Below are 17,614 nucleotides of genomic sequence, written 5' to 3'. Positions count from 1 at the left end.
TCAAAGTGGAGTCTTCAGTTAATTTTTAATTTTGATGACTGAGCTGACCTTTCTTTCATTGTCATGTTGATAACCACCTACTTTTTTATTTTGCTATGCTGTTAACAGTCTGTGACTGTCTTCCTGTGGGGGAAAAATAAAATTGAGAGAAGATGTGTAAATCTCCTGGCATCCCCTGACTTCAAATATTGTTTCAAATGCAGTTGTATCTTCATAGTGACAGATTGCCTCCATTAGCACACAAGGTGCCTTTCTTTGAACACAATATACTGATCTTTGGCATTTGTCTTGAGTTTTCAGCCATGACCCATTAAACAAGTTGCAGCACTGGTTATTGATTGTACAGGAATGACTTTGCCAAAGGAATGGAGCCAGAGAGTCAAGTGATTCAGATCAGATGTTGTCAGAAGTGGGATTGGTCAGGGGGAATTTCGTCAGCCCTACAGTGGCGTAGCTACACTAGTCAGTACTACCTGGAATGTAAACTCAGCACTGGCTGGTATGACTATCTCTGCTCTAGTAGTGTTTATTGCCTCTACCTGTCAGTTGCCTTTGATTCTCCCTCTGCCTGTCAGTCTACATCAGTAAAGTTCCTTCAATATTGGTCAGCAGGAAAAGTATTGACCAGTCAGAGTAGTGGGGTTACCTTTGGTTATAAAGACTCATTTGACCTCTCAATCAAGTTTTTCCTGAATTCCCCTTTACAGTAGATGTGGGTTCTGAAAAATACGTTTCCCTCGGAGTTGTTCAGTCTGAAAGATCTCCATGTACTAAAATGGCTTTAAAACCACTTTGCTTATTTAGGAAATAAAACCTCGTGGTTTGATTTTTCTCTATCTTTCTCCCTATTTTCTCCCCTTTCTTTCTTAGCTGCAGTACAGATGTATCCCTTTCTGAGGACAAGGTTGTTTTCATTCTTCCTCCCCTGGACAACATTACGCTCATTTCTGTGCTCTACTGAAAGGTGTCATGATTTCTAACTGGTCATTTACACTCTTTGGGCTGAATTTTGTTGGAGGGCGGCACCCTTTGAATTCGGCAGGGCGCCTGCATTTACCAGCCACTGCCGAGCCCCCGCAATATTAATCGCGGAGGCTCATTAGAATCACGACACTGAGCCACCCTCCCCATATTATATGGGGTGAGGCGGGACATTCGGCGCAGTGAGAGTCTTTGACATCTGTGCAGCAGGTGCTGGGGCTCTATTTTAAGCGCTCCAGCACCTGCTTCCTGACAGCAGTCAAAGAATACTTATCTGACTGCTGAAGAGTGGGGCTGCTGTCAATCTTGCAGCAAAGCAGAGAGTGCTGCAGATATCCAGCAGGTCAGGCAGCATCTGTGGAGAGAGAAGCAGAGTTAACTTGTCTAAGTTCATAGACCTGAAAGTTAACTCTGCTTCTGTCTCCACAAATGCTGCCTGACCTGCTGAGTTACCCAGCACTTTCTGCTTTGCTGCCACATACTTACCCTGCTGTCTCCCAGTGTCCTGTGAAGTTGCGATCTTCTTCTCCCACTCAAGTGTAACATTCCTTCTTGTAGGCGTGCCGCACCTGGGTGAATAATCTTAATTTTGCACATTCCAGGATGTGAGACTTAAATAGACCATAAAAGGTATTACAGAGGTTTACAGAGAACACACTGACACAAATGGGAATGCACGGGTGTCACAGCAATGTAAATATGTCTTTCACTAAATGTTCCTCTCCAACATGTGTGTCCTTTTCTCTGTGGGAATGATGTGTGCCAGCATGTAGCGCCAATGTCACATCCCTTTGCACCGTTGGCCCTTCAGGAGAGCCAATGTATGCAATAACAGCATTGTCATGCCACCATTACTCATGAGCGTCTCCACGGACTCAGTAACATTGACATTGGCTCAGCCAGCTACTACCTCTAATGGTTTACACAGGGATGCTGCAGATGTGGACTGGTGCACAGCAGGTGAGCGAGGTTGATGTGTGGCTTGCAGAGCTCATGTCGGTTCCTACGGAGCAGACAGCCTTTGTCTGATAAGCCATTTCCATACATCCCTAGCTCACTGCTAGCCCTGCCTGCAGAGCCTGGGTGCTATCTGCCCTCCCATGTGTCTTTCTTGTTGTAGGTCCTCAGCGTCTTCACAGTCCGAGGAGGAATCCTGTTGACATCTCTCCTCATCATGCCAGGCCTGACCCTATTGGTGCGTAGTTGTGCAGAACAGCAAAGAAAGGAGCTGGCCTTTTCAGCTGTAGCACAGGCCTCACCCCATCCATCCAGGCACTGGAGGCGCTCACTGGTGTCAGGAGCCATGTCTGCAAAGGATAACATCTCCAAGAAGCCATTCCTCCATCTGAGCCAATTCAGTGAACAGCAGTGGCAGGCGGGACTGGCACAAGACCCAGGTGTCATGGCAGCTGCCTGAGAACGCGGTCACACATTCGCTGCAAGCAGCTGCAGTGTTCACCTAGATTGAGAGGGCTCCTTTAATGATGATGTCTGCAGGTGGTAGCCTGGCAGTAGGCCTGTTGGCCACATGAGTGTAGTCTATGAACATTATAACCTATGGTTCTCCGGCAGTGGTGCCAGAACCAATGGCCCTCTGAGCCTAGCTGTGAGAGTCTGTCCTGAAGCGGCCATCCTCACTGGCCCTCCGGTGCAGGGCATTGGTGACTTCCCTGATGCAGCAGTGCACTGCTGACTGTGTGACCCCACAAAGGTCTCTGGTGGGCCCCTAAAAGGCTGCAGAGGCATCGGGCATGAGAACCGCTGCCACTATGAGGAACAAAGGCATGGGATGTCCACCAGAGCCCATGGCTGCAGGTCATCATTGAGCAGGGCATAGCGACATCACCACCCTCTCTATATGCGCAATCTCCTCTGACACTGGTGCTCTGACATGCGATGTCATGTGGGGCCTGTAGATGCACGGCAGCCGTAATGGTGGGCTCCCCTTGAGGGCTACTGCTCACGACCATGGGCCTCTACGTGGATCGCACCCGCCTGTTGGTATTGCCTCTGGCACATATGGATCCTCACGTGCAGAGGATCACACAATGTAGGATGAACCATACCTATTTCCATGTGATAAATAAAGTTGAACCCTGCATGTATTCAAAGGTTCCGAACAGGGCAGGGATTGGTGTTGACAGGTACATCAGCTGCTTTCCTGGATCAACTATGTGGCGTGCCATGGCATTGCCCATCTTGGCCAACACTCAGTGGCCCAGCATGACCACATCAACATCCTACCAGCTGAATCGATTGCCCCCACCATCCGTAGAACCTTAATGCTCTTGCTCTTACTGGCACCCTCCCCACACACAGGGTGCCTAGTGTGCCATTGCTCCCTCACAAACACAGAGCATACACTGTTAACGGAGGGATGGTACGCGATACCTCCCTTCGTGCCAGCACTGTTTTCCCTCCAGTAATCCCAGACCCCCTTCCTTTCAGAATGCAGAATGAGACCCCTGCATAGCCCCCCTCCCTCCTCCCTTCCAGAATGCACAGGTAGACCCCTGTGTATCCCCCCTCCCTCCTCCCTTTAATAATGCAGAGTTAGACCCCTGTGTATCCCCCCTCCATCCTCCCTTTAGGAATGCAGAGTTAGACCCCTGTGTATCCCCCCTCCCTCCTCCCTTTAAGAATGCAGATTTAGACCCCTGTGTATCCCCCCTCCCTCCTCCCTTTAAGAATGCAGAGTTAGACCCCTGTGTATCCCCCCTCCATCCTCCCTTTAAGAATGCAGAGTTAGACCCCTGTGTATCCCCCCTCCCTCCTCCCTTTAAGAATGCAGTTAGACCCCTGTGTATCCCCCCTCCATCCTCCCTTTAAGAATGCAGAGTTAGACCCCTGTGTATCCCCCCTCCCTCCTCCCTTTAAGAATGCAGAGTTAGACCCCTGTGTATACCCCCTCCCTCCTCTCTTCCGTAATGCAGAGTGAGGACCCACCGACTTTTCAGATCGTGAATGGGATGGCACGTGACGGCCACACGTTCAACAAAAAATACAGCAATGTCGGTGCATAATCAGCATAGATAAGTAATCATTACCATTTGATAATTGTGGTGCTGCTGCTGTGCGGCAGGGGAGGCTGCACCGAGGTCCCACTGCCGCCGGTAAAATGCGGCGGGCCCACTCTCGATGTCACGGGTCGAGGCAGGCCTCTCCTCGTAGTATTTTACCGGCCCCCGCACCGTGATCTACAGCGTCGAGGGGCTGGTAAAATTCAGTCCATTATCTTTGCTATAGTTAATGATTCCATATAAGAACTGCTTGCACATTTAGCACAACTCTTTCATACCATAAGGAATTTTGGAAGGGTCATTTAACGGAAGGTGGGAGTCCCATTCGAGCCCCACAAATGCACTTTGACTGGGAATCATACATGGAGGAAGATTAAGCACAATGTAGAATTCATGAACTCTTGATTTTGAAATGATTAACTTGAAGGTGAACTAGTGTTTGAACATTTACAAAAAACTCAACCGGAAAAGACCAGCTGCTCCTTCAAGCCTGTGCATCAGGTCAAGAAACTCCCTTCTCCCTTGGTGCCAGGTAGTTGTTGGATCCATCCACTTGCTGTCTGATCTTTATTAATATAGGAAGAACTGGTACCAGAGTATGTGTGTATGTGGGTGTGTGTTTGTGTATATATGTATATGAAATATCTGTTCTTACTTTTTGTCTGAACAGTTTGACTTCTTGTTTATTTTGTATCATCCTTCTTATGTTAGCTTTTTTCCCCATTTAAAAATTCCCATGTCCACATATATAAAGGGTATTTTAGCTCCAGATTCCTACTAATCACTCAAAATGTTTTCTAATGTTGTTCTCTCAGTAAGGATTTAAGCAAATTCAGAAACTTACATATTCACATTAACGTGATTACTTTTATCAATTGAATTGTCTTTTATGTCTTTTAATGCCTTCATTAAAGTTTCTACTTGAAGACATAGGGCTGAATTTTATCAGCGCGCTGTGAAAGCAGCAGGGGCTGCTTTGAATGGAGGGGGCGGAGTGGCAACCCCCAATGACATAGAGGGGCAGCCGCCGTGTCCCCAGGAACGGCATCCAGCGCCACCGCACAGACACCGGCGGCATTTTTAAAGAGCTTCAAGCCCTTTGCAAAATTTTACACTTTTCAAGGGATATTAGATTTCATTTGCTTTTAATAAATAATTAGAAGATGGAGTTTCGAAGGTGCGTGAGTTGCGGCCTGCTGGCCATAAAATCGGCATGGGACGGTCGCCGTCAGTAGGTAAGTTAATTTGAATTTTATTAATACTCATTTAAGTATTTTAATGAAGGTCCCACCGCCAAGCGGTGGGGGGGGGGGGGGCTGTACTGAGACCCCACTGCCGCCGCCGCTAATATCTGAAAGGGACTTCTCGGTGTCATGGGTCGTGGCAGGCTTCTCCTGTTAGCTTTTACAGGCCTCCCGCCACGACCCATGGCATCGAGGGGTTGGTAAAATTCACCCTATAGTCTCTCTCAAAAAGCCAGGCTTGGAATTGATGCAATGTTTTTGGGCAAAACATAAACATTTGTTTGTTTTTGTATGTCATCATATTTAAATAATGCATACTACTTTAACATGTTTACTTTATTCATATGACAGTGGAGAAAAGAGCTACAAGCAAAAATGGAAGAGGAAGAAAAGGATAGGGAGCTGCAACTCCAAGAGAAACAGAAAATAGAGGCAGAAGATTTTATTGAGATGATGAAGAAGAAGGAACAGAAACTTCACAAAAATATCAACCCCTTGTGAAATTCCATCATGATGGGAAATCTCAAGGGTTACAGAGTGTATCCAAGCTATTCATTGGTGTGCCAGAGAGCCAAAGTCTCATAGCGAGGGAGCAGTGTCTTTTATGGAAATACTGTAACTAGCTCACGATTTTCTCTGTGACATTCTGTCAGAATTTGTTAACAAGACAGCAGAAAGGCAGTTTTAGGAAATCTGTTAAATGCTATTATTTTCAATGAATGCAGTCCTGTATCCTATTAAAAGATCTATTCTATGCTGACTGTGATAGTAAAATGCAGTGTTACTAGTCTATACCAGCATGGGGCTAGTCATTCCCACACTACAATAATGAAGTTCATTAAAGCTTTAGTAATAATGAAACTTTATATAGTCCACCCACTGCTTTACAGTAATTGTGTTCCTTCACATTACACTACTAATTCTAAACTTACAAAACTATTCAAGAAGATTAGTTATAGGCCTCTGGTGGGATCATGAATTTTCAGGCCAAGCGAACTTTATCATCCAACAATACTGTTGCTACCAATGTGCATTCGTTCGCAAAGGAGAAAAATCCAATATTTGTTTTAGATTTCCAGCATCTGCAGTATTTTGCTTTCTTTTCTGGTTTCTTACAGTTTCATACTGGCCACATTTCTGCCTACGGTATCTCACTTTGTGCCAGGTTTCAAATTATATCAGTTCTAAATATCCAAAAGGATTGTTGCCAATGGTTGTATCAGAAGAGTGAAAAGAAAACTGGATAAATTGTTTTTCAGTAGAACCCATTACTTATTGTATATATTGGTAACAGAGATCAATATCTTATATACAAGCATATATTCCTAGTATTGTTAGCAAACTTCTTGAAGAATCCAATACTATATCCAAGCAGGGTTGAGCTGCTATTTGGAGGCCAGTTATTTTTTGTTACTACCATGTTTAATAGTCATGGTCCAGTGTTCCTGAGTTCCTCTTCCCCCACCGCCACTGAATGCTCACATACCTGACCAATTTCAGCTTACCATCACTGCAATGTCAGGTTCAATCTTAACTCCCAAAAATGGGTGACTTGCGGTAAGGTCAAAAGTTAAAATGCAAAAAGTCTGAAACATGAACCAAACCTGCCTCTAACCCGCTCAACTCCAGTTTTAATGGAGGCAGGACAAGGGACAGACGACCATGAGGTGGGTTGGTTATTTAAATGGCATGAGGCTGCTTGCCTTCATTTTAACATTCTATTTTTAACTCATCATTTGGGTTTCCCATGCCTCAGGAAAGGGATGAATCCATGAGTTAAATGCCTTTGCAACATTGCTTGAGGGCCAGGACAACAGAGTTGCTTCCTCCAGATTCAACAAGCTAGTCGGTAAAACATCCTCGATGATCTGGCAGCATCTGTGGAGAGAGAAGCAGAGTTAACGCTTCAGGTCAGTGACCCTTCATCAGAACTGACAAAGGGTAGAAATGTAATAGGTTTTAAGCAAATAAAGTGGGGTGGGGCAAGAGATAACACCCACCCACTCCTGTGATTAGATCCCCTGACTATCAATGGACTCCCCTCCCACTCCCGTGATCAACATCCTTCTCCTGCCCATTAGACCTCCCTGCTCTCCTCGGATGCAGCTTGTGCTGTAGGCTTCCCCGCCTGACAGGCCTTCAATCTGTCAATCAGGCTGCCTGTGGATGGCAAACTGGCAGAAAAAAAGTTAAAAACTGCAGGACAATCGAGAAAACCCTTTCTTTCCAGTTTCCTGAACTCAAAACAGCACCCTTGCATGAAACATGCTTCTGGGTTAAAATCCAGGCCATCATCTTTAGTTAAAAAAAGTAGGCTCCAAAAATACATGGAGCCGCTTCACAAGGCTAAGTGTGACAGAGCAGCCACTGGTGACCTCGGCTCCTAATCTTTGAAATATTGAGGGTTTTGGGAGGTCACCTCATCAGCATATGCTGACAGGTGCCCGTGTTACTCTGGGCACATTCCTGGGCACCCTCCAGAAGGGCAAAACAGGAATGGTAAGGCTGGTGTCACTTGCATAGAAGACTGTACCATCAGTATACAAATTTTAAGGGTATAGCACAAAGCGGTTGATGTATCAAATGGAGCTGGAATTTCTTATGAGGATGTCCAGCCAGGATCCAGACCTAGACCAGCAGTTTGGACCACATCTACCACTCTGTTTTACTGGCATATGGGGAACTGGGTAATAAGCCATTACCATGGAAATTCCCAGTGTGGGAATTCCCACTGGTTAGCCCAGCCCTCCCCACATCATGGGCCTTGCCTTGTATGGGACGGATGTAGGGCCTGCTGTAAACAGGCTCCATTGAATACTGGCATTGTAGGCGGTCGCCATCATCTCTGGGTCCCAGCCAGTTTTCTGCTCTTTCTGTTGCTCTACAGGTGAACTTACACCAGGAATTTACTGCTGAGCATCACAGAACTTTGGGCCATAATTTATATTTAAGGTGAGTGTCAGCTGTGACTCAGTTGGTAGCACTCTCTCCTCTGAGTTATAAGGTCATGGGTTCAAATCACTTGAGCACAAAATCAAGGCTAACAGTGCAGTACTGAGGGAATGCTGCACTGTTGGAGGTGTTATCTTTTGGATGGCATGTTAAACTGAGGTCCCATCTGTCCTCTCAGGGGAACATAAAAGTTCCCATGACGCTATTTCAAAGAAGAGCAGGGGTGTTATCTCTGGTATCCTAGCCAATATTTATCCCTCAATCCATATCTCAAAAAAAATTATCTAGTCTGGTGCGAGGGTCAAGGATGTCTCAGAGCGGTTACAGGACATTCTGAAGGGGGAGGGTGAACAGCCAGTGGTCGTGGTTCACATTGGTACAAACGACAAAGGTAAAAAAAAAAGGATGAGGTCCTAAAAGCAGAACATAGGGAGCTAGGAAGTAAGTTGAAAAGTAGGACCTCAAAGGTAGTGATCTCAGGATTACTACCAGTGCCACGTGCTAGTCAGAGTAGAAAAAGCAGGATATATCAGATGAATACGTGGCTGAAGAAATGGTGTGAGGGGGAGGGTTTTAGATTCCTGGGGTATTGGGACCGGTTCTGGGGGAGGTGGGACCAGTACAAACTGGACGGGTTACACTTGGGCTGGACGGGACTGATGTCCTAGGGGGAGTATTTGCTAGAGTGGTTGGGGAGGGTTTAAACTAAAATGGCAGGGGGATGGGAACCTTTGCAAGGAGTCAGAGGAGGGGGGGATCAAAGACAAGAACAAAAGACACTAAGGGGAATAAGAAAAGTGATAGGCAGAGAAATCAAGGGCCAGAATCAAACAGGGACACAGTATTGGGAACAGGACAAGTAATTTTAAAAAGACAAGCCTTAAGGCTTTGTGCCTTAATGCGCGGAGCATTCGCAATAAAGTGGATGAATTAATCGCGCAAATAGATGTAAACAGGTATGATATAGTTGGGATTACAGAGACATGGCTGCAAGGTGACCAGGGATGGGAAATGAACATCCAGGGATATTCAGTGTTTAGGAAGGACAGACAAAAAGCAAAAGGTGGTGGAGTTGCATCGCTGGTTAAAGAGGAAATTAACGCAATAGTGAGGAAAGATATTAGCTCTGACGAGGTGGAATCTGGGTAGAGCTGAGAAACACTCCGGGACAAAAAACATTAGTGGGGGTTATATATAGAACTCCAAACTGTAGTGGTGATGTTGGTAATGGCATTAAACGGGAAATTAGAGATGCATGCAATAAAGGAACATCTGTAATTATGGTGACTTTCATCTGCATATAGATTGGGCAAATCAAATTAGTCACAATACCATAGAGGAAGAATTCTTGGAGTGTACACGGGATGGTTTTCTGGACCAATACGTTGAGGAACCAATTAGAGAACAGGCCATCCTAGACTGGGTATTGTGTAATGAGAGAGGAATAATTGACAATCAAGTGGTGCGAGACCCCTTGGGGACGAGCGACCATAATATGATAGAATTCTTCATCAAGATGGAGAGTAACGTAGTTGATTCTGAGACAAGAGTCCTGAATCTTAGTAAAGGAAACTACGAAGGTATGAGGTGCGAGTTGGCCATGACGGATTGGGAAACGTTACTTAAAGGGATGATGGTGGATAGGCAATGGCAAACATTTAAAAAGCGCATGGATGAACTGCAACAATTGTTTATCCCTGTCTGGCGCAAAAGTAAAATGGGAAAGGTAGTCAAACCATGGCTTACAAGGGAAATTAGAGATAGCATTTGATCCAAGGAAGAGGCGTATAAATGTGCAAGAAAAACAACAGACCTGAGGATTGGGAGCTGTTTAGAATTCAGCAAAGGAGGGCCAAGGGATTGATTAAGAAGGGGAAAATAGAGTACGAGAGCAAGCTTGCGGGGAACATAAAAACTGACTGTAAAAGTTTCTATAGGTATGTGAAGAGATAAAGATTGGTGAAGACAAATGTAGGTCCCTTACAGTCAGAAACAAGGGAATTTATTATGGGGAATAAAGAAATGGCTGACCAACTAAATGCATACTTTGGTTCTGTCTTCACAAAGGAGGACACAAATATCATACCAGAAATGTTGGGGAACACAGGGCTTAGTGAGAGAGAGGAACTGAAAGAAATCAGTATTAGTAGAGAAATGGTGTTGGGGAAATTGATGGAATTGAAGACCGGTAAATGCCCAGGGCCTGATGGTACGCATCCCAGAGTACTTAAGGAAGTGGCCCTAGAAATAGTGGATGCATTGGTTGTCATCTTCCAAGATTCTATAGACTCTGGAACAGTTCCTGCAGATTGGAGGGTAGCTAATGTAACCCCACTATTTAAAAAGGGAGGTAGAGAGAAAACAGGGACTAATAGACCAGTCAGCCTGACATCGGTAGTAGGGAAAATTCTAGAGTCCATTATCAAAGATTTTATAGCAGAGCAGTTGGAGAACAGTGGTAGAATCGGACAGAGTCAGCATGGATTTACGAAAGGGAAATCATGCTTGACAAATCTACTAGAATTCTTCGAGGATGTAACTAGCAGAGTTGACGAGGCGAAGCCAGTGGATGTGGTTTATTTGGACTTTCAGAAGGCTTTTGACAAAGTCCCACATAAGAGATTAGCATGCAAAATTAAAGTGCATGGGATTGGGGGTAGTGTATTGCGATGGATCGAAAATTGGCTGGCGGACAGGAAACAAAGAGTAGGGATAAATGGGTCTTTTTCCAAATGGCAGGCAGTGACTAGTGGGATACCGCAGGGATCGGGGCTGGGACCCCAGCTATTCACAATATACATTAATGATTTAGATGAGGGAACTAAATGTAATATCTCCAAATTTGCAGATGACACAAAACTGGTTGGGAGGGTGAGTTGTGAGGAGGATGCAGAGAGGCTTCAGGGTGATTTGGACAAGTTGAGTGAGTGGGCAAATACATGGCAGATGCAGTAATAATGTGGATATATGTGAGGTTATCCACTTTGGTAGCAAAAACAGGAAGGTAGATAATTATCTGAGCGGCTATAAACTGAGAGAGGGGAATATGCAGCGAGACCTGGGTTTTCTCGTACACCAGTCGCTGAAGGTAAGCATGCAGGTGCAACAGGTGGTAAAAAAGGCAAATGGTATGTTGGCCTTCATAGTGAGAGGATTCGAGTACAGGAGCAGGGATGTCTTGCTGCAATTATCCAGGGCCTTGGTGAGGCCACACCTGGAATATTGTGTGCAGTTGTGGTCTCCTTATCTGAGGAAGGATGTTCTTGCTATAGAGGGAGTGCAGCAAAGGTTTACCAGACTGATTCCTGGGATGGCGGGGCTGACATATGAGGAGAGATTGAGTTGGTTAGGATTATATTCGCTGGAGTTCAGAAGAGTTAGGGGGGATCTCATTGAAACCTATAAAATTCTAACAGGACTTGACAGGGTAGATGCAGGAAGGATGTTCCCGATGGTGGGGGAGTCCAGAACCAGGGGTCAGAGTCTCAGGATACAGGGTAAACCTTTCAGGACTGAGATGAGGAGAAATTTCTTCACCCAAAGAGTGGTGAGCCTGTGGAATTTGCTACCACGGAAAGCAGTTGAGGCCAAAACATTGTATGATTTCAAGAAGGAGTTAGTTAGAGCTCTTGGGTCTAAAGGGATCAAAGGGTATGGGGCGAAAGCAGGATCAGGCTACTGAGTTGGATGATCAGCCATGAACATAATGAATGGCGGAGCAGGCTCGAAGGACCGAATGGCCTACTCCTGCTCCTATTTTCTATGTTTCTATGTTAGTCATTACCACCTTGCTGTTTGTGGGAGTTTGCTGTGCACAAATTGACTTTTGCATTCACTACACTTCAAAAGTACTTCGTTGGCTGTAAAGCACTTTGAAACGTCTGGTGTTTGTGAAAAACATTGTCTAAATGCAAGTCTTTCTTTTATTTTTCGTTGAATAAAGCAAAACACTGGCAGAAATTATGAAAATGGTTCAAATTCAGGGAGCTGAAAACTGCAGCAGGTTTCCTGTATCATCATAACCTCCCAAACAAATAGCTGCCATCCTGTATATAATCTATGCAATGATATGTACTTTTTTTGTGACTCAATATTGACAGATAAATAACTTGGCATCACAGTAGATCCTATGTTACAGATGCAATGTTCTGTCAGGCTTTACAACATTCTAAATCATCACGTATAAGCATAGCATTGTACAAGACTTTTACATTTCGGTAACTAGTACTTATCAGTAAATGTAAGGTGAAGTCCCATTGTACGTTTCAGAAGGTAAACTCAAAATTACTCTAGTTTCACATATACTGATTTAAAACAAATTTTCCATGATTATTGTGGCATCAATATTGTCATACTGTGACATCCCCTTTGGAGATAATTTGGTGAAAGAAACACCGGCACCAAAGGGTCAATTAATAACTGCTTGTAATAACACTTTTCAATAAAATAATCTAAATTCAAGAACTGAATTAAACTCTTGTCTTTACCTTGGAAAGGTCTTCTGGCCATAGCTATTTATTAGTATGAAATTCCCACAAAATATATGCAACTTAATTTAAATCTATTTTACTGTTTTTCCTGATAGGAATGTTATGCAGTAACTACAGAGAAGGTGTCCCTTTTACAGTGATTTATTTATCATTTCAAGTGATAAATGCAACTCTCATTGTTGGCACAGTTATCACTTAAACAATGCCTGATGTTTCCACAAAATGCTTTACTATATTTACTATATTAATAGTTCACTGACATAAATATTCAGCAATATTTTGTTGCACTTTAATAAAAAAAGGTTCTGCATATGCTCATCATAAAGCACCTCAGTGTCATTGGGTGACCACAGATTTCTAATCCAGTTTGGAATAATCCCGTTTCCTGTGGCTGTTTCAGGAAAAGGATCATTTGCTTTTATCCTTCATCATATTCCAGTTTATGCCTATTATTGTTAGGCTGAAATCGTGAAGGAAGTTAAGGCCTCAGTATATTTAGAAGTGTCATTTTCAGGAAGTGTCATTTTCAGTCACACCCTGTTTAACAAGTGAGAGCAGAATTTCAAGACAGAACTCAGTAGAAGAAAGCTGCACTTTGCCTCTTCAGTACCCTGGAGCTGAAATAGCTCTCAAAATGATGGTTGTGTAATCCCTAAAAGTACAAATTTGCTTTTGCTCTAAAGAACAAAACTATGATTTTTTTCCCCCTCTCGCAGCATTAACAACCACTTACACTAAGGATCCCTAATATTCTGTAGCTCAATTTCATCAGCAAATCCAGAAATGTTGGGGAACACAGGGCTTAGTGAGAGAGAGGAACTGAAAAAAATCAGTATTTGTAGAGAAATGGTGTTGGGGAAATTGATGGGACTGAAAGCCGATAAATCCCCAGGGCCTGATGGTATGCATCCCAGAGTACTTAAGGAAGTGGCCCTAGAAATTGTGGATGCATTGATGGTCATCTTCCAAGATTCTATAGACTCTGGAACAGTTCCTACAGATTGGACGGTAGCTAATGTAACCCCACTATTTAAAAAGGGAGGTAGAGAGAAAGCAGGGAATTATAGACCGGTCAGCCTGATGTCGGTAGTGGGGAAAATTCTAGAAACCATTATCAAAGATTTTACAGCAGAGCACTTAGAGAACAGTGGTAGAATCGGGCAGAGTCAGCATGGATTTATGAAAGGGAAATCATGCTTTACAAATCTACTAGAATTCTTCGAGGATGTAACTAGTAGAGTTGATGAGGGGGAGCCAGTGGATGTGGTTTATTTGGACTTTCAGAAGGCTTTCGACAAAGTCCCACATAAGAGATTAGCGTTTAAAATTAAAGTGCATGGGATTGGGGATAGTGTATTGCGATGGATAGAAAATTGGCTGGCGGACAGGAAACAAAGAGTTGGGTCTTTTTCTGAATGGGTCTTTTTCTGAATGGCAGGCAGTGACTACTGGGGTACCGCAGGGATCGGGGTTAGGACCCCAGCTATTCACAATATACATTAATGATTTAGACGAAGGAACGAAATGTAATATCTCCAAATTTGCAGATGACTGAGTGGGAAGGTGAGTTGTGAGGAGGATGCAGACAGGCTTCAGGGTGATTTGGACAAGTTGAGTGAGTGGGCAAATGCATGGCAGATGCAGTATAATGTAGATAAATGTGAGGTTATCCACGTTGGAAGCCAGGAATTCAGATTATTATCTGTACGGCTATAAACTGAGAGGGGAATATGCAGCAAGACCTGGGTTTTCTCGTACACCAGTCGCTGAAGGTAAGCATGCAGGTGCAACAGGTGGTAAAAAAGGCAAATGGTATGTTGGCCTACAAAGCGAGAGGATTCGAGTACAGGAGCAGGGATGTCTTGCTGCAATTATACAGGGCCTTGGTGAGGCCACACCTGGAATATTGTGTGCAGCTTTGGTCTCCTTATCTGAGGAAGGATGTTCTTGCTATAGAGTGCAGCGAAGGTATACCAGACTGATTCCTGGGATGGTGGGACTGACGTATGAGGAGAGATTGAGTCAATTAGGATTGTATTCGCTGGAGTTCAGAAGAGTGAGAGGGGATCTCATAGAAACCTATAAAATTCTAACAGGACTTGACAGGGTAGATGCAGGAAGGATGTTCCCAATGGTGGGGGAGTCCAGAACCAGGGGTCATAGTCTAAGGATACGGGGTAAACCTTTCAGGACTGAGATGAGGAGAAATTTCTTCACCCAGAGAGTGGTGAGCCTGTGGAATTTGCTACCACAGAAAGCAGTTCAGGCCAAAACATTGTATGATTTCAAGAAGGAGTTAGATATGGCTCTTGGGTCTAAAGGGATCAAAGGGTATGGGGCGAAAGCGAGATCAGGCTACTGAGGTGGATGATCAGCCATGATAATAATGAATGGCGGAGCAGGCTCGAAGGACCGAATGGCCTATTCCTGCTCCTATTTTCTATGTTTCTATGTTTCTAAATCCAGCCAATACAGAGAGAGTAGTGGAACCCGCTGCCACATGGAATGGTTGAAGCAAAGAGCATTGTTGCATTTAAGGAAAGGGAGAAGGGAATAGAGGGATATGGAGGCTGAGTGGGCAAAGATGGAAGAAGGTTTATGTGCAGTATAAACACCAACATAGATTAGTTGAGTAGAATGGCCAGTTCCTTTGTTGCAGATTCTATATAATACAAATTCTGCAGCAAGAAAGTTTCAATTTCATGTGGCAGCATAGCTTTCATAATATGTATGCTGCCCACATGTGGTGGTTTGCACATGGGAGTCATAAGCCAAATGGTCAGAGGATAGCCTTTATTGCCCAGTAACCACCCACTGATTTGACGTGGTAGCTCAAATTCTGATGTAACAGCAGACTGGCACAGAATAAAAGGATCATGACTGTTGCTAGGATACTGGGCATTCACTTGCCTTATATGCTGAGCATGGTCCCACACCAACTGCATAATTAAAAAGAGTAACCTTTGCGGTTGCGGGACATCCCTGCATTTAGATGCAGTTCCCACAAAACCACGTGTGTGCAATTGATGGCACCCTGCACTGTGGGGAAGCCCGCTATCCTGGTGAAGTAATGTGCATGCTCAGACCGCTTCTCTCTGGTCAGAGATAAGGTAATGTATTCCTCTCGCCTGGCATAAAGAGCATCATCACCTCCCTTATACAGCAGTGGATAATAAACTGGGGGATGTTTGAGATGTCACCTGTTCTAGGCTGGAAGGATCACAACGCAAAGAATTTATCACCACGGTCACCTTCACAGCCACTGGCAGTGCCATCTCATCCTTCTCTGAGGCTGCAGATCTGCATGCAAGAGGTAGCAGATTTTATAAAGCACCTCTTTCATAAATTGGGGATGTAGCACACACTGTTCCTGGCTTGAGTTGAGGTAAGAGAAATGTTCCCTAAAGATCCTGGGAGGCTAAGATTTCCTGCTGAGATTTTTTCTCCCTCTTTTTCCCTCTGCAAGCAGCTTGTCCTAGTTTGTTTTGCTTCTGCTCAATCTCCCTGTCATGCTGCAGACTAAGGAGGATGGTAACAACAGCACTGTTATGAACACTATACTTTGTAGCATGATTATGTTTTAAAAACTGTGATTTTTATGTAGTGTAAGATGGAGTCAGAGAAATCATGTGACCTCACATCAATTCTGCTTAAAGACAATATAAATTGGTTAAACATGATTTCCCTTTCACAAAACCATGCTGACTGTTTTCGATTACCTTGAGTATTTCTATGTGCCCAGCCAAAGCCTCCTTAATGATCGATTCTAACACCTTCCCCACGACAGATGTCAAGCTAACTGGCCTATAGTTACCTGTTTTCTGCCTCCCCCCCTCTTCTTGAATAGAGGAGTTATATTTGCTACTTTCCAGTCTGATGGAACCTTTCCAGAATCTAGTGAAGTTTGAACAATTAACACCAACACATCTACTACCTCATTAGCCACCTCTTTTAAGACCCGAGGATGAAGTCCATCAGGACCCAGGGACTTGTCAGCCCACAGCTCCATCAGTTTGGTCAGTACTGCTTCCCTGGTGATTGTAATTTCACCAAGTTCCTCTCTTCCTTCCACCTCCTGATTTACAGCTATTATTGGAATGTTTTTTGTATCCTCTAAAGTGAAGACAGAAGTATAATATTTGTTCATTTCATCCGCCATTTCCTTATTATCTACTATTAACTCCCCATTCTTACTCTTCAGAGGACCAACACTCACTTTACTTACTCTTTTACCTGTAGAAACTCTTGCTATCCATTTTTTTCATTTCTGCATAGCTTCCTCTCATACTCTAATATCTTTCTCCTGATTAACCTTTTAGTCATTCTCTGCCGTTCTTTATATTCTGACCAATCATCTGACCTGCCACTCATATTTGCGCAATTATATGCTTTTTCCTTCAATTTGACGCTTTCCTTAACTTCTTTAGTTAACCCTGGATGGTGGGTCCTCCTCTTAAAATTTTTCTTTATAGTAGGAATATACTTATCCTGAGTATTCTGAAGCATCCCCTTAAATGTCTGCCACTGCTTCTCTATTGATCTATCTCCTAGCCTTGTAACCCAGTTCACTTCAGCTAGCTCAGCTTTCATACCTACATAGTTGCCCTTATTTAAGTTTAAAATACTAGTCTTAGACCCACTCTTCTCTCTTTCAAACTGGATGTTAAATTCAATCAGATTGTGTTCGCTGCTACCTCGAGGTGCCTTTACTCTGAGGTCATTAATTAATCCTGTCACATTACACAATACCAAGTCTCATATAACCTGCTCTCTGGATGGTTCCAGAATGCGTTGCTCTAAGAAACTATCTCGAAAGCATTCTATAAACTCTTCATCCAGGCTACTGGAGAAAGTTTGGGAGATCCAACTCATTGCAACTGGGAGGAGTTTGGGACTTTTCGCTGCAAAGATTTCCCTTCAAGGAGGA

At 44.0% G+C, this 17,614-nt stretch overlaps 1 protein-coding gene across 3 annotated transcripts in view; it reads left to right on the top strand.

Annotated features, from left to right (window-relative positions):
* Positions 1 to 8,755, top strand: part of tmem232 (transmembrane protein 232) — a 164,165-nt gene extending 155,410 nt beyond the window's left edge. For all 3 annotated transcript variants that reach the window (XM_068029810.1, XM_068029809.1, XM_068029811.1), the window contains exon 14: positions 5,597 to 8,755. In XM_068029810.1, coding sequence (XP_067885911.1) covers positions 5,597 to 5,746 — 150 coding nt within the window. In that variant the 3' untranslated portion in view covers positions 5,747 to 8,755. The remainder of the gene's footprint in view (positions 1 to 5,596) is intronic.
* Positions 8,756 to 17,614: the final 8,859 nt, after the last annotated feature.

Source organism: Heterodontus francisci, chromosome 4, assembly GCF_036365525.1.
Source record: "Heterodontus francisci isolate sHetFra1 chromosome 4, sHetFra1.hap1, whole genome shotgun sequence".
Lineage (NCBI taxonomy): Eukaryota > Metazoa > Chordata > Chondrichthyes > Heterodontiformes > Heterodontidae > Heterodontus > Heterodontus francisci.
Note: the sequence above shows the minus strand (reverse complement) of the source record. Positions and strands in the feature narration are given on the sequence as shown.